The sequence below is a fragment of the Ursus maritimus genome, unplaced genomic scaffold (assembly GCF_017311325.1).
Source record: "Ursus maritimus isolate PB19 unplaced genomic scaffold, ASM1731132v1 scaffold_5, whole genome shotgun sequence".
NCBI lineage: Eukaryota > Metazoa > Chordata > Mammalia > Carnivora > Ursidae > Ursus > Ursus maritimus.
In genome coordinates, this window is record NW_024426663.1 from 1,677,380 (window position 1) to 1,704,876 (window position 27,497).

A 27,497-nucleotide genomic window follows, 5' to 3' on the forward strand; every position below is an offset into this window, starting at 1 on the left:
GAAAACACTCACCTCAATCCTGAGAAGAAAGATAATTTAGATGTTCTTTTTTAAAATCCTCTTTGCCTTGAGGTGCCTGGGTGGCCCAGGTAAGTGTCCCAGTTAAGTCCCAGGTTCTGGGATCGAGAGCCCCACGTCCTCCAGCTCCCTGCTCTGCCGGAAGCCTGCTTCTCCTTCTGCCACTCCCCCTGCTTGTGCTCTTTGTCGAATAAATAAATAAAATCTTAAAAAAAAAAATCCTCTTTGTCTTGTTAATTCTTCCAGGCAGGGACTGTCTCATATTTACCTTTCTATAGCTCTCCTGGGGACCTCCAATGAGTGCTGTACGCAGTGAATACAATCGCCCTGCTCTAAAGGCTTTGGCTGGTCTCTTAAAATGTTTGTTATTTTTGCTGTTGTTCTATTCATCATTAGTTCTCAGCTAGATGAGAGGGAAACAGGAAAGGTCGAAACACAGGTCATCAGAGGAGCTGTGAGACTGGATGGAAGAAAGCGGAATAATATCTCACAGAGCAAGTGCGCAGAGGCGAGAAGAGAGCGTTAACGCAAGTGAGAGAGTTTTGTGAGAACTTCTTATTAAACCTCTAAACTGCTCTTCTGCATGCTCCCTGCTCTAGATTATTTTTCATTATCTCCACGTCTTCACATACGTAACATTCATTAATATCGACCAGGAAAATTCAAGGGGAATTCTGAGCTTAGTTGGTTAGCACATTTCATTCATTTCATTCATATAATCACAACCCATGTCCCTTCAGATGTTTTTCAACTCTTGACTTGACTTTGCCATATCTTCCTAACTGGCCTCACTGCTTTTGGACTTCATGCTGCCATCAGGTCTCCTTTTACTGTGAAGAAGTTTCCCCAGAGCCCACAGGCAGACTGCCCATCAGAGCTCATTGAGAGGTTAGGGGGAAGATGGTTTAAAAGTGTCAAATAATATAAAGTTGATAATGTGTGTATTACCCATTAAACCTATAAATGTTATCAAGCATAGTACTTGGTATTAAATATAGACAATCATTTATTTCAATGCTGCTGTACTTGTTTTGATTTCATTGACTTCTAGAACCATGCAATGCACATTAGTAAAGACTGAACATTTTAGATGACCATGAATAGCAACAGGAACTTTGAGAATTTATTTTTGTTTTCAAATAAATTCCTGTACCATTTATTAAGTTATTGTCTCTCAACTGTAAATCACCCTTCTATAATCCACTTTGTGAAGCTGACACGAATTAGAAGCCACTTTTCCTTCTTCTGCTGGCTTCCTGTTTGGCTCTGCCATTAGACGGCACTAGAGAGAGAGGGGAAGGCTGGGAGAGCGTGAACGGACTTCTTGCTCAGTCCTATTTGCTTTCTGTGCCTACCTTTCTGCTTGTTATTCCCATGCACCCTAAAGACACGTTTTCACCCTGCAGTGCAGATCATTCTGGTAGTAGCTGCTGATTGCAGATTTTCCAATGCTCGCAGAACCAACCAGGTTCCTCTCTGGCAACACCAGCACTAGCTGGCTAGACTACCAATCTCATCAATGAGCTCAACGGTTTGAGTGCCAGCTTTGGGGGCAATTCCTTTAGGTCAGAGACTAGATACCAGCACAGCCAAGCAGTGAGCCTTCATCACACCTCCTTTTAAATGTCTACGTTTTAATCATCTCCCACTCTTTGTTTTGTTCGCCCCAGTCTGAGGGGAGGTTGCTTCCTGCGATGCTACCTCCGTGGTACCTAAGCTTAGTATTACACTTTTGCCTTTCCAGTTCTTCAACATCTAGTCATCAATTCTTTATCAATTGACTCTTTAATATGGTAAATCTCTTCTTTTTTAGGGGAAGCTACAGGTTTGAAAAATTTTTTACCAAAAGAAGCCTGTACTATTTCATCTTTTCCTGCATCCTTATAATCACGTCCACATCCTGTTTTACTTCAATCTTGAGATGCCATATTGGTGTCCATAACTTTCAAGGTTTGGATGCTTTTGTTTGCAACTCTTCACCCCCATTATCACAATCTTTTAAAAAATTCTAACCCAAAATCTATGTGCTACGGTAGTAGACATATTTAAGTTCTTCAACCATTTCCTTCTATTTTATTAAATTCAATATATACTCTATATGTACAAGTTTCTCCAGGCTCTCAAGTCATGACTTTGAAATTAAGACATACCTAAGAGAACTATGGCTAGCAAAAGATGGAAAGTGGCATCAGGAGCGGAGAAAAAAGGGAGATAGCGATTTTTTTTTGGAAACAGAGGAACAGTAGGATATCGGGGGGACAAGAAAAGAACAGGAGGTGGTGGCAACAGTAAGAGATGTCAGAGGTGATGGAATATTCCCTGGTTATGTTTTTTAAGTAAATGGAAAAGGAGGGCTTTAAGGTTTGGCATTGTGCTTTATGACAGATAAGGACATGATGAACCTTCCAGAATGTCCAGATTGACCTATACCATCTAATTTGGGACTACCTGGAATTCATTTCAGGAAGATAGAATACTCAAGAAGGCTTAATGATCTGCCGTCAAAGACTAACTGGATGAATTCAAACTTAAGGAGGGAAACATCTTTCAAATTCACTTAAAAGCTTTCAAAAATTCTATTTAAAGCTAAAAAGCAGAAGGAGCAAGATTATAGTCAGACAAATACTGTGAAATATTTGGGGCAAGAATTAGGGTGAAGTGGGGAGGAAGGGAAGGATTGCCAGATTTGTTACCTAAGGGGTATAATTATCCCCATAACATATTTCCCAAGAACTTTTCAATCTTTAAGCTTTCTCCTTCTGTGCTTTCAAAACCCAGCCTAGATATAGTCTCCTGAGTGTGTTATCCAGAGGAAATGTGAGATGTATCACTGATTACTTTGAGTTCCCAACTGTCCTATTTTTAAAGCTATCTATAGCTATGTAGTTGACAATAAAATATTTCATAAATGTCAACCACTTCCCACAAGTTTTAAATTGCTTGCTTTCTACCTGTGGAACACTTAAGGAAATGACTTTAATTTTTTTTTCCCCTCTAAGTTAATCCATAGTTGTAGCAATCAGAGAAGATTTGGTTTTTATAAAACTTCTTTCAAAGAGTGACTTTAATGTGGTAATTTATTTTTTTGCTCTTACTTATTTCTCTTTATTTTTCATTTTTTTGTTATTTGTTTTAAGTTTTTTTTTTTTTAATTCCAGTTAGTTAACATACAGTGTAATATTAGTTTCAGGTATACAATACAGTCATTCAACACTTCCATACATCACCTGGTTCACCTAGTGCTCATCACAGCAAAGGTACTCTTAATCCCTTTCACCTGTTTCCCCCATCCCCGTCCATCCACCCTCCCCAGTAACCAACAGTTTGTTCTCTATAGTTAAGAGTCTGTTTCTCGGTCTGCCTCTCTCTTTTTTTTCCCCCTTTGGTCGGTAACCTACTTATTAAACTGAAACTTTCTGAGTAGGTAGAATAACAATTTTCTTTTTGTTTTAAATTGAGTAGACTACTCAATCCATCTTTGCAAATCTGGAATAGAGTTGAAGTCTAGTCCCTCTTTTCTATGTGGGGTACCCTATCTGGGGCATCCCTGTTGGGGGCCCTTTTATTCCTTAATTGGTGTAACTCCAATAGGTGGAAGAGTCTGATGCGGAAAGCATTCATTTCTCATTCACTGAATGAGGACAGAGCTCTCCCAGTCAGCAACCTGAGGTATCACTAAATTGAAGCATGCCCACTGTGATAAGCCAAAAGAATCAAGAGCTGACCTAAATGGATGGAGGCAACCAGAAAGAACATATTGAAGAAGGTGCATTTTGAATGCCAGGAAAAGAATTAAATGATAGTAAGTTAGCAGAAAAGAATCTCATGAACGGGAGCAAGTTATGAAGAAAGCTTTGTTCATATGAAATGAGTAGAAAAATGATAACAAGGATGTTTCACTAAACGTATCAGTATCTAGAAAGACAAAACGGTTAATAGTGACTTCCTATTTTGATAAATTTTCAGTTACTTATTTGGTAACTGAGCAGTGACTACCGTCAGTTGTTTCTGATTTTAGTACTTAGCTGGGGAGCAGACATCTGTGTATAGATTTACAACATCTAATACACCTTTACATGAATGTACTGAGTCCAAAGTTGTTTATCCTTTTCCCTTCATCTTATTTAGTCTTTCCCACAACTCTGTTAGATTGAATATTATGCGTATTTTCCATGAGGAAACTGAGGCTCAAAGATAACTTAGTGACTCGGGCCAAGCTCACATATCTAGAAACTGAACCCTGCTCTGTCTGACTCCCAAAGTAATCTTAACTGTTACACTAGCTGCCTGCTGATTTGGGTAAAGTGATGGTGGGCCACTGCCAGCACGTTTACTTAACTAGATAATCTATTGCATGTGGTAATGAAGAATGAAGTTTTTAAATGCGTACTTAAGAAAGGCATAAAATGGCCATTATTGAACTCAGAAGTGACAAGATGAAAATAGGGACTGCAAAAGAAAATTCTAGACTTATATCTTTAAGCCAGGGACTGGAAGCAACTAGAAGTGGTATTGTTTTGTTTGTTTGGTTTCGTTTAATAAAGCACATCAGGAGCAGTCACGGCATGGCAGGGAGCAGGACTAGGTTCATGGGCAGTAGAAGGAAGACCCAACTAAAGTTGGGAAGGTGGATATGAGGGGAGAAGAGTTAAAAATCATTCCCAAATTGGCAAGCTTAGGAAACCAGGGATGGTAACTATACTGTTTGATGAAAAATCTGGAACGGAGTGGTTATTTAAGGTATAATAAGAGTATGAATTTGAAATTCAATATTCATATAATCAGGGGCTGCACTATATATTTAGAGTAAAATTTCAGGGCAGCCTCTCCAGCTTTTCTCCACCCCCAATTCAAATTTTTTATACCCCACCATAGCAAAAAGACCAAAACACTTTTATAGGAAGGAATAATTTGGAAAGACTGGGCTATAAAGCCAACTGAACTTGGTGTTGATAGCGCAATCATGGATTTGATTAGACCATAGATCTACTCTCTCTAGCAGTCCTATGCAGATTGTGGAGACTATTTTTTTCCTTTTCATTGGTGATAGATAAGCTAGTTAGATGTTAGAGTCCCTCCTTTCCTTCCTTCTTCTCTCCCTCTCTCCCTTCTCTCTTCCCTCCTTCCTGTTTTAGTTGGGGGTAAAATTCACAGGACATGTGCTTTTGTCACTATGGCTGGTTTCTCAAGATACTGAATGATGATTTTAGTTATATAATTGACTGTAAACAATGGAATATATCTTAATTCTGGGTATATTTTATACATTTGTCTCTTTAACCCTGATAAACATTTCCCCTTGGGCTTCATTCCTGTTTGTTCAGAGAATAATTTGTTCCGACTTCATATTCAATAAATGAATCACCAACGTGTTCCAGCAGATATTAGACACCATTGAATATATGGGAAGGTTTTCACCAGCAGAGTTTGTTTCATCTAGGCAAATTTTTCCTTATTAATTCAATCCAACAAGCTTCTCAAAATTATATTTTTGTGTAAATGTGAGTGCATGTTTCCACCATTAACTTACAAAACTTTATTCTCCTTAAAAGCATTAACTTATATTTCTTCCTTAAAAAAAATTGTCAGAATTTTTCACTTGAATTCCCTTATTTCTTGTCTTGAAAGAAAAATCAATAATCTCTATGCTCCCAGATCTATATTTATCACGTTCCACCCTCCTCCACTTCCCTGCCAAACAACAAAAACAATAAACAAACTCAAGAAATAGAAAGAGAGAAGGACCATAAGCCCCAAAGTCTGATTTGATTTCATAATAATGGGAAATTACTTTAACAGATGTATGGCATTATATAGGAGAACTGCATCTTTCAGAGTGGGAGCAATCAAGAGAAAATATAAATGTATTCAACATACTGTCTCCAGAGTATTTCATACTATTTTACTGTAAATGTTACGGCTGGTCACAGACATGCACTTGTTAAGGGACGATGCTGTACAAGGAAAAGGTTACCAAGAGTTATGCTATTGCTGTCAATTCACACTTACGGCAACTGCCTCCAGGATTTGTTTAACAGCATCTGCAGCGTCTCGCTCACTGTAATATCCCTTCTCCACAATCCTAAAAAAAACCAGGAAATGCTTCTCAGACACATGCATTCAGGGCAGTGGATGTTAAGAGAAGTTAACTGAATTAATGTAAACGTGCCAGCATTAATGCTGGGGGAAATACTTCTACAAACTGATACTCTAGAAACCTTGGGTTTCTTTAGGAAAATGAAACACATTTATTTTGCCTGGGCTTGAACTGGCCATCCTGAGGACAAAAAAATTCTTTTTAAACCCTGTACTGGGAATCGTGTTAAACATATACCAAGCAGGCAACATACCATGAACCATCCCATGTAATTGTCACACAGCATCAATAATTATTAAGTCATGGTCAGTGTTGTTTTATCTATCCACTCAATTATTTCCCATCCTCTTTTTTATTTTAAAGCAAATATCAGGCATCACATAATTTCATTCATAAATAAGGAGTTTGTCTCTAAAAATATAAAGGACCTTTCAAAATTCATAACTACAATGCCATTATTATGCCTATAAATTACAATTCCTTAATATTTTCAAATACACAGTGTTTCAAATTTCCAATTGTCTTGGACATGTTGAAATTTGTTTGTTTGAATCTGTATCCAAATAAGGTGCACACAATTTGACTGGTATTTGTGTCTCTTATCCTCCTTTTACCTGTAGCTCCCTGCTCCTTACCCCTCCCCTCTCCTCTCTCTCCATCTGGCTTTCTGTTCCAAATAAATGACTTGCTCTTTTTGCATGGAGTAGATGAGGAAACTTTCTTTTCCTTTAAGGAATCTTTCTTTTATTTTTTTATTTTTTTTTAAAGATTTTATTTATTTATTTGACAGAGATAGCCAGCGAGAGAGGGAACACAAGCAGGGGGAGTGGGAGAGGAAGAAGCAGGCTCATAGTGGAGGAGCCTGATGTGGGGCTCGATCCCACAACGCCGGGATCACGCCCTGAGCCGAAGGCAGGTGCTTAACCGCTGTGCCACCCAGGCGCCCCAGGAATCTTTCTTTTAACTTAAGTCTTTTCCATTTTAATTTCAGTAATGTTTTCCTCAGTTAGAATGCTTTGTTTTCTTCCACGGCTTTGGTTTTTCTTTTTGAGGGGTGTGCAATTAGACACATCATGAGTTTTTCTACTTTTGATTTCTATTGTTCTTTCTTCTATAATTTTCTTAATTTTAGTATTAAGTAATATTAACTTTAATATTCTGTAGATCATGTTATACTTTCATCTGTTTGTGGGCATATCCTCCTGACATGCTGATTTTCTGTGCTCTTATAATCATTTTGTATTGCAGTTGATGGAGACACCTGTCTGTTGCTGCTTATTTTTAAGCAAAGTTGGTTTTCTTAACCTTTTTGATAGAGTGATAGGTCAGACTATCTTTTCTAGTTTCATGGCCCCTGACTGATTGTTTTCATGAAGCATTCAAAATTATGACCTCAAACTTTCTAAGATCTCTTTTCTATCTGGAACTTCATTCCCTTGCCTCTACGCATCTCTGCTCTGGTTACTGGAGTCTCTTCTCAGCAGTTTCTCCTCATGTACACAAGGGGGCTTCAGATATTAGTTTCAGGAGTTCACAGGGTCTTGACTGCATTTGTCTCTTCAGACCTTACTGTGGGTGCAGCCCTTGTGCTTCCCAGAAATTTGGAAGGCAAAAAGCCCTCACAATTTCAGCTGTTCTTGTATTGGCCCATTCTGCTTCTCAGTGATTTGGAGGCTTTGGAGATTTGAGTGTTCTCCTATTCTCGGGTTCATCAATGACCTCTTGCTTCCTCTAACATAGATGCCAATACCATGGGGCTCTTGCAATCATCATTAGTTTGTCCTCATTTACTTGTTTTCTAGGCTCCATGGGGAAGCCTTGTCACCTGGTTTTGTTATAGATATTGTCTGTGAGATTCTGACAAATATCTTGTATAGGGATATTTGGGACAACTGGAAAACCACACTGTTGCTGTTTCTATCTTCCCAAAGTTTCAAGAGAAAACACATTTTTGACAGCACTGAAGATTACCAACTTGCATAAGATGTTTTCAGCTGACAAAAAGTTTATGGTGAAGACATGTCTGAAAAAGGTCAATTTAAAACATATAAGAAACAAAACTTAAACATTTTTTTATAGTTTTGCATTGAAATTTTTTAGACTGTTAATATTTTAAGTAGCATATTTATTTCTCAGAAAGTTATCTTCCTTTCTTCTTTTTTTTAATGTTGTGGTAAGAAGTAAGTTCTTGAGGCAGCTGGAATTAAAAATCTATAAAAGCTGGAATTAAAAATCTATAAAATCTTTCCAAAATAGAGGATGGATGATGCAGAAGAGCAGAAAAAAACAGAAATAAATTAAATAATATATAAGAAGATACCTTTATGACCATAATTATCAAGATTCAAAAAATTATATTGATGCAAAAATTTCAATTATTTTTTCTATTCAATTATTCAGAACATTGTCAAGAAACACAAACCCATCATCTTTTCAAAGGATGAAAGATGGAATATCTTTCCTCACCTTTTTACTCATTGGATACCTGTTCTGTACACATTTCAAATAAAATGTGAAAGTGGGTAACAATATTCAGGGAATCATTATTATTCAGTTCTTGAAAATCAATTTTCAGATAATATTTCCTTTCAAGATCACAAATTCTTCCAATTCACGAATAAGTTACATAGACTACTTACTAAACATTTAATTGAAATAATTACTTGTACTATACTTTCTGAACATATTAAAATTAAGCATGAGAGAAGAGGAAAAGAAGGACTACTGTGTCAGGGTAAGTTGAGAACTTTGGCTACTATTACACAATCCTCTGCATTTTGTTCTAAATGTGGATTTTGTGATATGTCCATCAACCAATTCAAATGTAATTGGTGTCTCCTCTGTGTGTGGCACCTGCACCCTCAGCAGCTTGGCTGTCTCCAGTCCTGTTAACAGAGGGAGTTGTTACAAAGATGGTAGAAAGGAATGGCCAATAGTTAACTTTCTTTCCACCTCCCTTTCTTCCCAGAAGAGGATAAAATCAGTTACCTCCTGCCCTGCAAAAAACAGTGTGGATTTTCCCCATGGCCACTTACCAAGGCTAGAGCTTTATTGCAACCGTTTTGTGGTACCCCCCTACGGGGTGCTCCTCATGGCTTAGTCTAGGCAAGCACTACTCCTTGGGGTTGTATAGAGCCAACTTGCACAACCACGTGCAGCCTCCCTGATGAGAAATCCTCCTTGTCTATCAAATACAGGAGTTCTTATGAACATCATTACCTCTTAGAGAGGCAATGCTTCACACACTAGAAATTCCTCCCTATATTTTGATTTATTATGACTTCTCAAGCTTTGGCCCAAATATGATGTTTATACATTTTCATTTGGGAATAATTTAGAGTTCAATGCTTGTGTTCAGAATATGACCTTGTGTGTGAATATCTAGGGACTGGCTGGATAAAGGACTGAATTTTGGGGGGACCTGTTTTCAGGTGTGAGAGAGGGAAGAGTAGTGGGTATAAGAATAGTTCATGGAAATCTCATTAATTTTCCACAGTATAAGTTAAATTAGTAAGATATTTCATCTTGTTAATATAAAGGATGCATTCTAACAGATATGTCCATTCATTCATTTATTTAATAAATATTATGGAATGACTGTTATGTGCTGGGCATTTAGAAGTGAACCAGACATGGCCTCTGCACTCATGGGGTTTCTCTTGGTATAAGCAGACAGACAACAATCGACACACTGTGCTAAATGCTGTGGCAGAGGTATTAGAAAATGACCCGAGAGCTCAGAGAGAGGACCAGTGATCTATTCTGGAGGCTGTGCAGGGTGGGAAAAGGACTCCGGAGGTAGCTATATCTCAGCTCAGACCTCAAGGGTGTACAGAAGTTTTCTAGTTGCAGAAAGGGTGGGGGCTGAGAGTGGGGTAGGTGTGGAGGAGCAGTGACTGGAGAGGAAGAAGACTGTTCTAAGAAAAAGGACCAACACTGTAGTGAGAATTAGAGAGTGCAGAGGGCATAGTGATAGTCAACCAATATTTCTGTCTAACATGAGCCAGGTATTTGCTGAATCTGTAAAGAATAAGATTTGGGTCCTGCCCCAGATGAGACTGCGGGTAGTACAGAAATTATTAACAAAACATCACCACGGATGTACTACATGTTATACTGAGGTTTGTACAGCCAAAGGATTTACAAATTCTCTTGTCAAGAAGGTCTCTAGAGCAGATATGTGGGACAGGAGCATAGAATGCAGGTGCCTTCCCCACCCCATCCCCAGGAGCTACACTTGCCACAGCTTAGCCCTACTATTAGGACTTAACCGTGCCTCTTCCAGGCTCCTTCTGCTCCAAGGGATTTTGTTCCCAGTTGATTTGTTCATCAGAGTGTTACAGAGTTAGGTTTCTGCAACTCAAAACATTCAACTTTGAGTATTTTATCAGTTGCGCTACCAACCAGGACATTCATGGGTGACTAGAAAGATCAGTAACAGTGAACTTCTCAAGTTGCAAAGGCAGGTTTATAATCTACGGCTAAGACTGCAAGTGAAGACATCAGTGACCAAGCAAAGGAAAATGAAGTCTTGCAATCCTTTTCATTTAGGCATGACTACAGTAGGTGTGTTTGGCCAAGGCCTTCTGCAGGTTATTGTGGGAAAATTCTTAGCCTTCTCACTAGATTGTTTCACCCACAGGGCCTACCTCCAAGCCTTGCTCATAGTGGGCAGTCAATAAATATTTGTAGAATCAATACTAACTGCCAAGTGAATGGGTGACAGAGGAATTTCAGACCATGGACATGTGAGCAACTTCTTTGCCTGTGTTCCTTCTCATGGGAAACAAAGCCCCGGACGGGGAAGTGACGCTCACTACAAGAACCTGGCTATCAATCCAGAGGGAGAGCAGCCATACAGAAGCTCCCAAAGCAAATGCACCAAGTAGAGAGGGTGTTGCTGGTCTTAGGAATACATTCAGTTAGTACCTAGATATTATTGTAATAACATGGTCTTTTTAGAAACTTATTTTGAAAAAAATCAAAGTGATTCAAATTCAGCAAAATACAGCAAGCATTTCTTTCACGAGGCAACACGTAACGATTTCTACATAAAATTTAATTGGAATTTAAAAAAAAAACAAGTTGCCACGTATATATAGCCAAGGGTTTATAGCTTGACATAAAATATACTAATGCCTTCAATTTGTTGGAGCAATGAAATATTCAATCATTGTAAGGGTTTTAGAGCTGTAGAAAAAGGACACTTTTGGTTGATAGTTTGGTTTTTATATTTAAACATACTTATTGCTCTATTTCCCCTTAGATTTAGCAAACTAATCTTCCTTTTCATGCTCTATAAAATAATAAGAAAGCAGTTAAGATGTTACCAGCATCTTAAGATTGTTTTCAAAGGTCCAGGGCCATGAAGTTTGCTGCTGTGCGGCACAATTTCTCATCGTTCCTCTGTGAACTGGGCTAGAAGACTCGGGGGTAAAAACAAAATCTCTCCTAGGACTTTAATCACAACAGGACCCAAAAACCTACCCTGAGCTCTCGTTTGCATAGGTTCCTCAGTCACTAACAGGCCTAGCTGACATCTGCAGATCTGGGAAGGAAGTACAACGGGGATAGGTTCCCAGGCTGTGATTCTGGCTTGCACAGGCCTTCTTCGTCCTGGACGGTGCCTTTACTGCCACCGTTGGCCGTGTGGGAGTGCGTGCCCCTCCTCCCCACAGTTGGAACTGGTTTCCTTCTCAACATTTTAAAATTGCAGGGCAAAGCAGCACAGGCAACGCCTATTTCTCTCCACGGATCTGCCTGAAAATAAGACTTTTGTGCATTTGTTGCTGTCACCTTAATTGCTGCAAATTGAATTGAGCACATCTCCAGCCTGGCAGTTAGCACCGGCGATGCAGCTGAAGAGCTCTAATCTGATCATATCCTGAGGCCCTCAGACTTCCTGGCACGGAGATTAGAAGCCCTACTTCTCCCCCCACCAGTGATAGCTTTTTCTCAAATGGAGGTGCTATTAGATGACTATAGGTTTTTGCAAGAAAGATACTGGTCTGATGACAATGTGTACTGAAGGATCAAACGACATAGGTTAAAAGCCCCAAACAGGAGTTTCAGGAACCAAGTCTTAAGGGCTGCCAGTACATCAATCCTCAGTCACATACATTAAAGTGAATTCTGCTGTACCTTGTGTAAATCTATCAGTCCTTTATAAGCCTCATTCACTGCCTTTTCACATTTCATTGATGGCATCTTAGCCTATATTGATGCTTTTTCTAAGAGCTCTCCTGAAGAGTGTTAAATTCATATGCTTAAAAAATAGTTTCAAAGACACTAGTGACACTGTTAAATTTGAAAGCCAGGGAGAGAGTGAGGGAGTTGTGCATGCTGGTCGGGGAGGTGACAGTGCAGGAGAAAGGGGAGGTCAAATCAAGCTACAGACCTGGGAATGGGCCTAAGGGAGCCCTGGCCCAATTCTCTTATACTGTAAATGAAAAGCCTGACTCAAAGATGTAATACACATTGTCCAAGAGCACAGTGTTTATTCAGTCATTCATTTGACAAATATCTAGCAATTGCTTGCTTTCTGTCTAGAACAGCTTCTAAAACAGAGACTAAGGAACTCATTTCTAGTCCTGCCAAAGTGCTCTGCTTTTGGATATCCCTTTACCCTTCCCTCTATCCGTTACTCGCTAATTTCTGATTTCTCACTTAAAATTCAGCTAAAATATTCTATTCCTCCCTGAAGCCATTTCTGCCTTAGAAGACCCCCTGATTTTGCGCCCAAAGGACTGTGTTTATATCCCAATTATACCATGTATCATCCCCACATGAAGACTTATGCCAAATCTGTGGCCAACCTCTAGCAAATATGAAGTATCTTATGATATGTCTTTTGTGTACAGATTCTTATTTTTATTTCCTTTTTAGTTCCTTGACCTCATTTATTTATTTATTTTTTATCTTGTGATATTGTGGTTGCTTCTGTAAGCCCTAACACATTTTGGGGAGATGATGGTAGTATTGAAAGATAGTATTAGGGTCCATATAGCATTTTTACTTTCCCTCTTCAAGACTAGGAGCCCACTGAAGGTAAAGGCAATGTGCTCTGGTTGGCGTAGTGGTGAGAAGGGAATAAAGGTGGGTGATGAAGCCAGAACACTAGGGTGAGGCCAGATTACCTTGTTTCGTGTGCTATGCTTAAAAGAACTGACTTTTAGGGAGTAGGTTTTTGGGCTGATCTGATCAAATCAGTGCTTTAAACATAGAGGGATGGAAGACAGTGAAATTAATGCCAGTTAGGAGTCTGTGGCAATGGGAAAGACAATGTGAAGGTTCAAAAGGGCACAGGCAGTGGGAAAGGGGAGAGAGAATGGATCTGAAAGCTGCTCAGAGAAAGAGTTCTGGGGAGGGGGCTGGGCAGAGTGAGAGGAAGAGGGAGAATTCAATGCTGACCAGCTCAGATGTTAAGTCAACTCAGAGGTAGGAGGAGGAAGCAAGATTGAGAGTGGAGGGAAGACCAAAGATACAGACGTAGTAAAGAGAAGGGCCATATGCACCCCCATGTTCATAGCAGCATTGTCCACAATAGCTAAATTGTGGAAGGAGCCAAGATGCCCTTCAACAGATGACTGGATTAAGAAGTTGTGGTCCATATATACAATGGAATATTACTCAGCCATCAGAAAGAACGATTACCCAACATTTGCAGCAACATGGACGGGACTGGAAGAGATAATGCTAAGTGAAATAAGTCAAGCAGAGAAAGACAATTACCATATGGTTTCACTCATTAATGGAACATAAGAAATAGCAGGAAGATCAGTGGGAGAAGGAACAGAAGAATGAACGGGGGCGTAAACAGAAGGGGGATGAACCATGAGAGACTATGGACTCTGGGAAACAAACTGAGGGCTTCAGAGGGGAAGGGGGTGGGGGAATGGGATAGGCTGGTGATGGGTATTAAGGAGGGCACATATTGCATGGAGCACTGGGTGTTATACGCATATAATGAATTATGGAACACTACATCAAAAACTAAGGATGTACTGTATGGTGACGAACATAACATAATAAAAAATTATTATAAAAAAAAGAGAGTGGAGGGAAGAATGCTGAGTTCATTTGAGGACATACTGATCTAGAGGTGCCTATGGCATGTGCAGGTGAAAATGTCTAGCAGATTGTTGAAAATACAGTTTTCATCTCTGCTGAGACAACAGTCAACAATGTGGTTGATACCACAGGAGAGTGTCCAATTTACCTACAGAGAACGTAGGAAGAACTTTAGGAAAAGGTGGACATTTAAAGGATGTAAAAAAGAAAAGGAACTCAGGAAAAAGATTAAGAAGGAGAAAACCAGGGGCATGTGGGTGGCTCAGTCAGTTAAGTACCTGCCTTCTGCTCAGATCATGATCCCAGGGTTCTGGGATCGAGCCCTACTCCCTGCTCAGTGGGGAGTCTACTTCTCCCTCTGTCTCCCCCTCCCTTGTGCTCATGCTCGCTCTCTCTCAAAAAAATTAATAAAGTCTTTAAAAAAAGGGAGAAAACTGAAAAGGTAGAATAAAATCCAAGGGAAAAAGAGACAATGTCAAAGACTACATGAAAGATATGGAGAGGTTTAGCCAACAGTGTAAAATACCACAGACCAGACTCTGCAAAAACATACAACCTCCAGCCTCAGTAGACGCTTTGCGTTCCTCAAAAATCCTTATTTTTGCCCTAGTCTGTTCTCACATTCCCATTTACAAACTTCACCACTTCTTCCCACAAGCGCCTAGTCCATTGTCCCCCAGCCATTGTTAGGAGGTAAATTTCTCTTTTCCAACAATATTGTTAAAATAGAGACTAATAAGTCTGAACTACTTAAACCTCTTTCACTCTCCCCTCCCCCAGCACACTCCCATTCCCAGCCCTAAGCAACCATAGCTTTGCTTTCTGTCTCTATAGATTTGACCCTTCCTGAAATTCATATAAATGGAAACATACAATATGTAGTCTTTCCTGTTTGTTTGTTTGTTTTTACTTAGCATAATGTTCTTGAGGTTCATCCATATCAAAGGAACATTCCTTTTCATGGGTGAATGGAATCGTACATTTTGTTTCTTCATCTGCCAGTTTATGTACAGTTAAGTTATTTTCTCTCCTGGAACACAGGCGCCTCCACATGTAGGCATCCACCCAAGCCTGCTGTGCTGCCCCTGTGGAATTTGCAGAGTGAAGGGAAATAACACAAACTAGCTGATGTCCATGATGCTTGCTGTGCCATGAGCAGTCAAATCCTTCGTCTCTGACCCAGGAGTCTCATACCTTTTTCCAACACCCACGAAAGTGTAACAGGCTAATTTACTAGTTTGTAAGTAGAGCAGAATTATATCCCAGCCCCAAGAGTAAGTCCTCTTTGTTCTTCTTTTGCAACATTGTTGTGACTACTCTAGGTCCTTTGAGCCTTCTGTCTCTTGAATCTTTCTGCTTCTGAAGAAGAGAGAACTTTTTCTATTTTAAACAAATCCTTTTATCTGACTCCAAATCTTATTCCCTCTGTCTTCCCTGGGATATTGTTCCAAATATAAGTCCCTCTCACACAGATTTTCCTACCTCTCCAGCTTGTGGGCTCCTTCCTGCCAGCAAATTAATGTGTTCCCAGTGTGCCAGCTTAAAATACTTAATAAGCCTCCAATTATCCTGTGTCTCCTACTACTATCTCACTTTTATCCTTTCCTTTATAGCCCAGCTTCTAGAAAGACTAGAAATTTAGTCCAAATCAAAGTATATGTTTTCTTTACATACAGCCAGATAAAACTGCATAAATGAGAAGATGTATTTAAATTTTCAATGGTTGAAAAACAATTATATACATATTAATATTTAAGTTAAGCCAACACTCAAGTAAGACAAAGTGTTACATTACTAATTTGAAGTTTTATTTTAAGTATTAAGAGTGTTTGCATTTGCTCACATAGCAGCAGCATGACATGGTAGAATAATCATATGCTTTGGAGTCTGACATACTTGAGTCCAATCTCATTTAATTATTGTCGTAGACCAAATATAAGCTGAGTGACCTAAAAGTAGTTAATGGACCTCTCTGGTCCTGGTTATCTGGTCTATAAAATGTATATATCAAGGCCTACCTTGTACATGTGTTACTGTGAGGATTAAATGAGATCATGGTTAGTAAAATGCCCCACCACTGCCAGGACCCCAGCAGGCACTCAAAAATGGCCCTCGTTATAGTGACTAATTATCCTTTTTAGACAACCAGATTTTATAGATCTTCACTTTAAACAAGTACATCAATGACCAATTTTTGACACAACAGTCTATAAATTCAGATGTACTCTGCATTTGGTTAATCTCAATACTAACCATGGCACAACTCTACGGAGACTGGGCAAGAAAAAACCCTAAGTTCTGTTTCTGGATTTTTTTCAAACGGCAATGTCCTGAAAATTCCATTTCCACCAACAGTAGGAGACCTGAAATGCTGAAGTAGAGATGACTCTAAGGACTGATACACTAAGACTCCGTCAGATGATTAATAGGCTAAATGCATAGTCCCCAAACATAACCACTACCTCTCTTGCTTTTGGACCACTTGCAGTTTTTACAAAGAATATTTTCAGCTTGGAAAACTGAAAAAAAAAAAGTTTGTAGTCAAATAGACCTGAGTTTCAAGCCTGCCTTTATGACTTAATTTCCTCAGTTTATTCTCTTGAAAAAAATAGAATAATACCTCAAAACACATGAAGAGTGATTGAGTGGGGCTAAATATATAGCTTTGCATAGGACCAACAAATACACCATGATTCTCCATAAATAAAATAAACAATAGTTTACTCTCTTGGAAATGATTTGAAAGGGACTAACTGGATTCAATAAGAAAGACAGCGAGGCTGCATGAGGAAGCAGAGCTAGACCAGAAGACAGTCTGGCTGCCTGATTTGGGAAGATCATTTACCTTTCCTCATTCTCAGTTGCCATATCTGTAAAGTGGGGACAATGCTTTTCATCCTCCCTACCCCAAAGGATTGCTATAAAAGAGGAAAACATAGTGTCTGGGAAAGGACTTTAAAAACCAAATATATTGATTTTTTGTTCTCAGCAACAGTGGGGGAGACAAGCCTCTAGGAAAGAACAATGAAAACAAGCTAAATAACATATTTTTTTAAAAATATATTTGAAGACATCAGAGAGTTACCAAGGAAGTGAAGGCTTCAGGAGCCAAGATCCAGGAGAGAAGAAAAACCCAGCAAAGCAAACTTAACACTGGATGCCTCTGCTTTCCCTTTAAGGCATTTACTGATGCATTTACTGACTCGACATCAGTAGCAAACAGGCTGAGAAGACGAACAAAGCTTCTGGCCATCTCACAGGATGGAGGGAACAGAAGTTGGCATTTAGGGTCTGTCAAGAAAGGGGGCCCTGGAACAATCTCCTGACTTAAATTGGAACCCTTAAAGAGCAAAACGCTATGAGTAAGAGTTGACAAGAAATAGATCTGCCTTCAGGAACCCCAGCTTTGAATCAACCCAATATCTGATTGGATTAAAGTGATCTGCTCCTTACCTTAACTGCCTGCAAAAGAAAATCTGCTTTTTTGGAAGGTTACAACATTTCAAGCCTCATACTCCCAAATCTTTTATGCATAATGTTTGGCATTTGAACAAGCATAATCAGACAAGCAAAAACCCAAGGAGAAAACAGAAAAAAGACAAGTTAAAAAGCCATAATATATTCTGATACTGGAGTCAGACAAAAGTCAGGAGAAAAAATACTTCTTCAAAATTTTAATCAGATCAGTGTAAGGCTACTGCTAAATAGCTGCTTTAAAATACAATCATTTTCTGAAAAAAAAAATTGAAAACTTACTCTTAAAGCAAACAACCTCACATTGTATCCACTTAAAAAATGCAGTGAATTTCTAAGAATTATGATGAGATCGAGAAGGATGAAACAGAAAAGCTCTAGAGCTTCCTTTTTCCCATGATATCATAACTTTGTAAAGGGCTTTGGGGAGATTTTCTTGGACACAAAAAATCACTGACTTTATTCCAAAAATTTTAATCAATTGTCCTATGCAACTTACTATTTATATTCAACATGAAACAGCAGATTCCACTTGGATTTCTACTATGCTTATCACTAATTTTAGAAGCAACATGGAATAGATTTTTTGCTAATAAAATACAACCATTTTGACTATAAAAGACTAACATAATTATTTCTTCATCAATTGCTCCATTAGTTCATTCATTAGAAACTATTAACATCATCATTACAACAGGAATGGATTTTGATCACAATTAAATAAATTTAGTTTTGACCTAAGTACAGGAAAAAGAGACCATATTATGATTTTTAACTCTCAAGAAAGAAAGCAATACATGGATAATAATGCAGGATATATTTTAGGCTTGATACAATTTTAAAGATAACTATAGAATTAAGTAACCTAATGGAGAAACCAAGTTCAAAGCAGATATGGCAACAGATATGTGGACAACAATATTTGAGGGGAAAAAGTCTATGATCTAAGACCACTAAGAGTTTATAAGTGATTGAGTGCTTTACTGGCTGTCTGCCATTCTTTAGATATCTTCGGTTAAATCTGAACATTTCATCCATTTATCTCTGTAAATGAAATTTATCAACAATATTTAGTTTTTCATTTTTATCTAGAGCTGAATTAACTCCATGCCATCACATCAACCAGACTACAAGATGAGAGAACCAGAATCTTTTCAAAAAAAAAAGGCTGGAGAGGGACAGAAAGAGACTTGCTTCAAAAATAATTCAAACAAATAGAGGTAAGTAGGTAAATAGTAAGTGCTATTGGTAGATGACAGCTTTAGTGTGACATTCCTGTCCTGCAGTTATTTACAATTGAAGAACATAGTGTTTCTCTCTGATAGACCACAATTAGCAGAGACATATGTTAGTTCTCTTTTAGAGAGACCCTCATGGCTCCAAAGGCATCAGGATCTAACTATAAATTGACCCCGTTAATGCCTAAAGAAGAAATATGTCTACGAAAGAGTTAGCTATAGAGGTGTGGAAAAAGAAGCCATATCTGGCCAATTCCTTTTTTTTTAATAATAATTTTTTATTATATTATGTTAGTCACCATACAGTACATCCCTAGTTTCTGATGTAAAGTTCCATGATTCATTACTTGCATATAACACCCAGTGCACCATGCAATACATGCCCTCCTTAATACCCATCACCGGCCTAGCCCATTCCCCCACCCCCGTCCCCTCTGAAGCCCTCAGTTTGTTTCCTAGAGTCCACAGTCTCTCATGCTTCATTCCCCCTTCTGTTTCCCGCCCCTTCATTCTTCCCTTCCTTCTCCTACCCATCTTCCTGATATCTGGCCAATTCTGGTAACATTCAAGCAAATTAGACCAGAAGAGTCTTCACTAAGCACAAAGGGAACATGATGATCTTAGAACAAAACTATTCTTCTGGTGGATCAGTGTCTCGGGTTTCTTAGCAGCGTAGAGTCCCTTCAAATTTGTTCTGAGTTTCAGAGAGGTAAGCAAATCGCTCTAGCTTAAGTATTTGCCCTTTAAGTCAGGATCTGGACCCATGAATCCAAATGACTATCAGCCAGCGCCACAGAAGGACGTCTTCAGGCCGCTGAGATCCACTTCCCAAAGTTGACTCATTTATTTGTAAAGTATGGATAGACTTAAAATGTTACAATCTTTAATGTCTGATAATTCATATAACTTGTTCTGAGAAAATGTCAATGTATATATGAGCAAAATCATGTATCTGCTGAAGATACGTGTGTAGCGCCAATCAAACGGGACCACTTTTACTCCGCGCTATCAGAAGATCCGAATCTGCACCGGGGAACACTAAAAACAGACAGAACCTTTGAAAACTAACACGAATACCTTTGGAAGCTCTTGAAGCAGGCAGCAAGCTGAACCAGGTAGAGCTGGGGTGGGGAGGAAGGGTAGGAGTGCTTCTTCCCAGACACATTCTAACCCTATCCCCTGCAGATCTTTCTCCTTGGAGTCCATTCATTATAGCAGTTGCTCATTCATTCAGCAAACATTTATTGAGAACTGACTGTGCTGCAGGCACTCAGGCTTTATCAGCAGTTCCCTCAATCTTTCTCCTGTCTTCTTTCTGCACCCCACTTCTCTCTTAACCAACAAAAACTTTGTTATCAGTGCACAGCTTCTAACCATTTCTAAAATGTACCTACTTAGTCACTTTGTCTTCTTCCAATTCCATTCTTTTTTGATTACCTCAATGAGCACAGCAAAGGGCTGCACTTAAAACTGAAAGGTTCTGTCTCTTGTACATAATGTTTGCCTATATTATGCTCTACCAGATTTTCAGACCTGCTCCCTGGCATCCTCAAACTCTGCCTTGAGTGATGAGCATATGACCAGACAACTAAAATTGGCTATAATTGGATATAACAGAACACGTTTTACTCTGCATCTTAGAACTCTAAACAGCCTAATAAAGTAGGCCTAAAAATAATTAGTTGAAGAATATTGATTTTTATGAGCTTTTGAATCCTAACAGAGAATACTATTATTACATGTTTAACTTCCTACAATTTTCATCAAATATTTTCTCATGAAATATTCTCATAAATGCTACCATTTAGCTTAAATTTAGAATGACTCTAGAAATCTGTTTTTATTGGGAAAGTAAATGTTTGCAACTGATATTACAGTGTTTCATTTTTTACTCACTAAGCAACACAAATTTTCACCTACCCACATCATAGCAAGTAACACACTCTCTCTATTCTGTACTCCTCTTATGACTTATTTTAGTAGAATTTATCAAGTGGCATGATATGTCATTATGAAAATTGTCAGGAGAAATTTCCCTTTGATACCTTTTGGTGCCTGGAAGCAAAAACTCTCTCTGGTTAGATTTCTAGAACCAACTCACCTGTCAAACAGTTCTCCTCCTGTGACCAGTTCTAGGACCAGACTGATTTCTGTAGGGGTTTCAAATATCTCTTTCAGTTTTATCTGGGAAAAGATATTAAAAAATAAATCATAAATTCCTTATTTTCAACTTTCTAGGAAAAAGCTAACGCTATGACTACAACAACACTCTCTGTAATAGTAATACATTGGACCATCGTCAATAAAGGTCTCACATTCTGATAACAAGCAGCCATCTGTCACTCTCTGGTTGTTTTTATCAGTTACCTCATTTCCTTAAAAGTCCTTTTGAGTTTTTATGTTTATCCTTTTGACAGCTGAAAGATACCTGCCTTAGAAACACTTCCTAAATTTTGCCAAAACATCACAATTTCTGAATTGTTACAGAATTAAAAAACAAAAGCAAGAAACAAAACTTCTTGAACTATTTGAAAGCATCATGGTTCCTCGTGATGTAAATGCTTCTTTCTCCTGAACAGGAACCTGGTTTGGGGTTTGAAGCAGAACAGGACCAGGTTAAAGTCTATCTATGGAAAGGTTATCTCTCAACAGCAAAAAAGTTGCTGGTGGATAAAGGGATCCTCAGAAAAGTAGCAATGGCATTGATTTGATTGATTATAACAGGGTTTTCATCACATTCAGATAATCCATCCAATTTTGGATATTTTCCTCAATATACTGGAGAATCTAGTGACCAGAACTGATCTGTATTTGGGGAAAATTCCACACTGGCTTTTCGTTGAAAGGAAGAGATGGATAATGTAAAAGTGGTGATTGTATGTGGCAATTTTTATTTATTACTTACCCAAAGCTCCTTCCCCCTACTTTATTGTAAACAGACTTTGTTTAGGGAAGCAAGGTGCCTAGCGTCAAATTACAGATCATGATTGGTCTAAGCTGTTTACTATAGTTCTGTTCCCCAATTTTCCAGTCTCCTGCAGTGAAGAGTTATGGTCTTGTGGCCAGCTCTGGCCAATAAAATCTGGAGAGAATTCTGCTGCAGCTGTAAGTTCTGGAAAAGCCTCTCCTCTTCTCTTCATACCCTGTTGGTGAGGCCTTTCTGATTCTTTCTCTCTAGAGTACAGGCCTGAAGACTTGTGAAGACTGTGGAGCAGCCATTTAGGACTGTGAGGGAAAAGCATTGAGTGTGGAAGACGTCTAGGTCCTGAATGGCATCACTGAGGAGCTGAACCAATGCTAGCAACAGCCTGCCTTCTGATTATAACATAAAGAAAATACTTGTTTAGACTACCATATTCAAGTTTTCTGTTATTTATAGCTGCCTGCATTGCTAACGCATACGTTAAGTTTTAAGCACTTTGCTTGGAGCCTAAGTACTGCAGGTTAGTCATCCTCCTGGACGCTGCAATTTTCTCAAAGAAATGAGTAAAATATTTTCTTTAAGTAGTTGGCTCAATTCAAGTTATGGACTGGAAAATGATTTTGCTCTTTTCACTTCATTGGCTCAAGAAAGCTTTTGCCAGACCTTTCCCTCAGCGCCTTTGTCTGGACATAGCCTAGAGCACAGCTTCTGAGGACATTTTATTTTTCCCATTCAAGTACATCATTTATTTGAATCTTCACATTGTTTCTGAAGTAGATATTCTCTCAAAGGAGACTGAAATGACTTTGGAAAGCAATGCATTTTCTTCACAGGCTTTTTCAGCAATGGCATATTAATAAGATAGACACACAAAAGGGAAAAGCCAGTGTTTTATTAGAGTGAAACAAAACTCTTCAATTTTTAGTTATCCTTTCATGCATGAAAACAAAGATGATATATATGGCTGATCAGTCCATTTTGAAACTCTTTCGAGTGGTATTATTTTTAAGATTGATTCAACTAAAGAATTGAAAAATGTGATCAGACTAGGACAGGAGGTAGGCCACGGTGGCTACTGATTGGTGGTAGAAGTATCTCCTTCTCGTTATCAGCACCGGCAGCAAAGAACAAAAATCCCAGTCTACAACTTTGAAGATTATTTGCAATAGTAGATTAAAAACCACTTACGATGTTTGGATGTGAGAGGCGAAGAAGAACTCCTATCTCAGTTCTTACGATTTTTTTGTCCACCTAGAAGGCAAAATGAAAGAGAGAAACTGAAAAGAAACTCCCACCTTAGAAATGCCTTAACTGTAGCAGAGAATCAGAAATGGCAATAACCACCTGGGTGAATCAGGTAATTGGCAGACAGGCTCATTCTTAAGCTTTTGTGTGTCTTTCCTACCCCCCCCCACCCAACGCCTTTTCAGTTGTATGTCTTCCTTCTCTGCTTCAGACATAAAGTAGAACTCGTTACAAATGTGGATCACAACTTGTCAAACCTCTTGCATGGCCCTATTTCAAAAATCACTGCTCTCACCACTGAGGCACAGGTTCATATCAACCTGTTTCCTCCTCCTCTTCTTTTCTTTTGTGAATCCCTGTCCCACACCCACTGGAGCTGTCAATCACTTCACCTGCCTTTCTCACACAGAGGTGGGCATATCACCCAGCCGAATCAATCAGAATTCTCTTCCCTGACCACCATGATTGGGTCAGAGATATCTGCCAGACCTGAGTCATCCCAATCAGGGCCCTCCCCAGAAATTTTGCTCAAATAATCAAGAAAGAGGTATTCTCTTTTTCTCTGAAATTGTGACAGCAAAAGAGGATAGAGTCTGCCACTACCAGTGACTGTTTTTAATACTCTACTTGTATCAAACGAAAGATCTGTGAAAAAGATAGGCATTGCTAGAACAGGCAGATGACACTGACAGATCTCTGCCAAAGAGTTCTTGCCTCATGCTCTAGTTCAGTTTCTGCAGATGCTTATGAAGAAAAAATGTGGATACAGATTACCTTGATTTTTTTAAATCATTTTTATTATTTTTTCCAGCTTTACTGAAGTATAACTGGTACCCAAAAAAATCACGCATAATTAATGTATATAATTTGGTGAGTTTGGACATATGTATATGCTTGTGATCACCACAAGGTAATCACATAACCTCCAAAAGTTTCTTGAGTCCTTTTGTGCTGCGTGTGTGTGTGTGTGTGTGTGTGTATGTTTGTGGTAAGAACACTTAAAATGAGATCTACCTTCTTAACAAATATTTAAACACACAAGACTTTATTGTTAACTATAGGCATTATGTTGTAAAAGAGATCTCTGGCGCTTACTCATATTGTACAACTGTAACTTTATAACCCTTGAACAACTCCCCATCTTCCCCTTCACTCATCCACTGGTAACCATGATTTTGTATTTACTTCTATGAGTTGGACTATTGTAGATGCCTCATATAGGAGGAATCATGCAGTGGATACAGATTGTTTCTATCACAATCTTCTCTTCAGGTGAATAAGGATTTCCTCACTATTACAAAATAAATCTATTTTTCATTATTGCATAATGTTTTTAAAAATTTTAAAATGGTGCATGAAAAGCCAATCCGAAGAGAATACGCTGAGTGACAAAACCCGGACTACAAGTCAGAGCGATGCCAACCAAGGAAACCAAGAGCAGGTAGATTTGAAAAGGAGAAGCTGACAAAAGAGAAATGGACAGATAAACGAGTGATGTGTCATGACAAGACAAGACTGAGGTCAGTAAGTCTTCCCCAGAGAGAAACTCAGGGTCATTTGCTATCTTTTTGAAATGAAGTCTGAGTTCCTAGATGGTCCTGCTTTGGGAAGTGATTCCTCCACAGGTATCACATCTTGAAGGTCACACAGGTGTGCACCTTCACTGCCACAGCATCTCACATCTTTCCAATATTCCTCTTGTTCCAGAAATTAGTGTTTCATTCCCGCTTCTGACTTCCCCCTCCAAGCCCCTGGGAAGGCCAAGAGAGGGACTGAGCCTTGACCTTGCCACTCAGAATCAGGGATGTTTTTCTAGAAAATAACTGTCAAGTCCACCACAAAAGTCATTGGGCAGCTATGCGAACAGTCATTATTGCAACCTGAAATTAGTCTCCAAGTGCTACTATAACTAGCATCTTCAGAAGCATCAACAGATGGATTTAACACGTCAATATTACAAAACTGAAACCCATAAAACTACCTTCACTATTTACAAAATACCTTGAAGAATGGTAGTTTTTTGTTACTAACAATTTACAATTATAAAATATATAACGTTTATTACTAAAATTCTAAGTTAGGGGATGTATTTAGCCTAGGTTCCCCAGCAAACCGATGTGAGGCAAGGATCAACATGCTGGTGTTTTATTTGGAAGGTGCAGTTAGAGCAGGGACACAGGGACATCCAGCAAGGTGACACAATGCAGTCAGCACACTGGCTACTGTGTCCCAATGAGTTGTAAAGAAACAGCAGGTCATACGGGCAGTTGCATCCACCTGGCACACAGTACTTGTCCCGAGGAGCTGTACCAGGCCATCGTGCCTTGAAGAAGTTCATAGGAAGGAGGGAGAATTCACCTGCCTTGGAACCTACTTCTCCTGTTGCCCACAGGTGAAATCTGGCCCTGCGGTGGTAATTTTCCAGACTCTTAGGCTGCACATACAGTCTCTTCGGCAGTTGTGATGCCATACTCCTCCTCATGAGGTGTTATATCTCATTCAAATCTAGAAGCGGCTGGAAGGGTCAGAAGTTTCAGGTGTGTGTCCGGTTGGCCAAACCGCACGCAGTGGACAGAGCGGGCAATCCAGCTCTCCCGAGTCCGGAAGACTGGTAGACAGAAGGGATCTGAGGAAGCCCAAAGGAGTTGGTCCAGTCACAGTGCCGTCTTGAGTGTTTATCTGTCATAGAGTAAGCCAGATTGACAAGCAGGGATTACAGTGCTGCCTCTCTAAATTTACGGAATTTTACTGCTAATCATTAAGGGCTTTGTCTTCCACTTATATTGTTTTATTGTTCTAGTTGCCAACTTGAAATGGATTGGGCACATGGGGTTTTTCTTAAAACCTATTTTGGCTCCTCTATTTAAATTGCCCTAAAGATTCAAAGAAATATCTACTTTCATCCTCATAAAATCACCTTTGAAACATCCAATTTTAATGGCTTTTGAAATACTTTCTTTTTTTTTTTAAAGATTTTATTTATTTATGTGACAGAGAGACAGCCAGTGAGAGAGGGAACACAGCAGGGGGAGTGGGAGAGGAAGAAACAGGCTCCCAGCGGAGGAGCCCGAAGTGGGACTCGATCCCGGAACACCGGGATCACGCCCTGAGCCGAAGGCAGACGCTTAACGACTGCGCTACCCAGGCGCCCCTGAAATACTTTCAATATAAAAAATTAATAAAACAATTAAAGTCGTTATTATACAGATGTGTATAGTTTTCAAAACTTCACAGAACTCAAGTCTTTCCTTAATATTGAAAGAAATCCCAATTTTACTATCTTTCTCCATGTGGGGAAGAAAAAGAAATGGGTAAAAGGCATAATTCTAGAGCAACATCAAAGAAAAAGGCTCCAGCACTGGAACAGAGTTAATCAAATATGGACCCTTCATTAAGATAGACAGCAGATACACTCCTGTGCTGGGGATGAGAAGGTTGTAGAAAAGAAGGGGGAAAGGATTGAAAAATATGTGAAGAAGAGATAATGAGGACTTAGGGAAAGAAAAGGAAACGAGTTTCTGCACTGTGGGAATGATGCATGAAGGCAGAGGTGGTAAAGAAATTGAGGAGAAAAAGAGGATTTTTTAACACCAGATTTCTGGTGGACTTGAGGCACCTGGGCATCTCAGATGTGGACTCTGGGATTTTACTTATTTTTTTTTTTAAAGATTTTTTACTTATCTATTAGAGATAGAGACAGCCAGCAAGAGAGGGAACACAAGCAGGGGGAGTGGGAGAGGAAGAAGCAGGCTCATAGCGGAGGAGCCTGACGTGGGGCTTGATCCCACAACGCCAGGATCATGCCCTGAGCCGAAGGCAGACGCTTAACCGCTGTGCCACCCAGGCGCCCCGGACTCTGGGATTTTAAATACTCTTGGTGAGTTGGGGTAACCTGTATGAGTAGAGACTACTACTCTGCTTCTAGGATTCAGTCAAGTACATTTCCACATCAAATGCTCAGGCTCATCTCATGTTCTTTGTGGGGATTGAGACCATAAGTCTTGTCGCTCTATTCCTTCTCTGGCTTCTTAGGCCCCTTTGTGGTTTGAGCAATGACAGAAGAACATAATGTGAAGTACAGAATTGTGCTCCTCAACCACTTTGTGGAAAAAGGCAAAATACAAATTATTAGTGAATAAATAAATAAGCAGACAAGTGTCTTTTAATTTTCACAACAATTCTCTTCTGCAGAGCTTTGCTTAATTTAGCATCCTGTTTTCTGACATATCAACAAGTATATGTTGGCACTAACATGCTTGGTGAAAAGACTTGACAGCTGGCACTTTGTTAAATTCAAGAATGACAGTCTTAGCCTACAAGGATCTAAAAACTAAGAACTACTGTTTGAACACGCAAAAATAAAATGTGGTACACAGATAAAAATACTGAGGCTGGTATCTTCAATAACTATGGAACTTTAACCAAGTTAAAA

The 27,497-nt window shown here is 39.1% G+C and overlaps 1 protein-coding gene across 1 annotated transcript in view; it reads right to left on the minus strand.

Annotated features, from left to right (window-relative positions):
* The window catches only part of CAMK4 (calcium/calmodulin dependent protein kinase IV), a 209,837-nt gene that overhangs the window by 65,618 nt on the left and 116,722 nt on the right, over positions 1 to 27,497 (minus strand). The window contains exons 3-5 of the mRNA XM_008704943.2: positions 23,009 to 23,071; positions 20,999 to 21,081; positions 6,028 to 6,100 (exon numbers count right to left, since the gene is read on the minus strand). Of these exons, the coding sequence (XP_008703165.2) occupies positions 6,028 to 6,100; positions 20,999 to 21,081; positions 23,009 to 23,071 (219 nt within the window). The remainder of the gene's footprint in view (positions 1 to 6,027; positions 6,101 to 20,998; positions 21,082 to 23,008; positions 23,072 to 27,497) is intronic.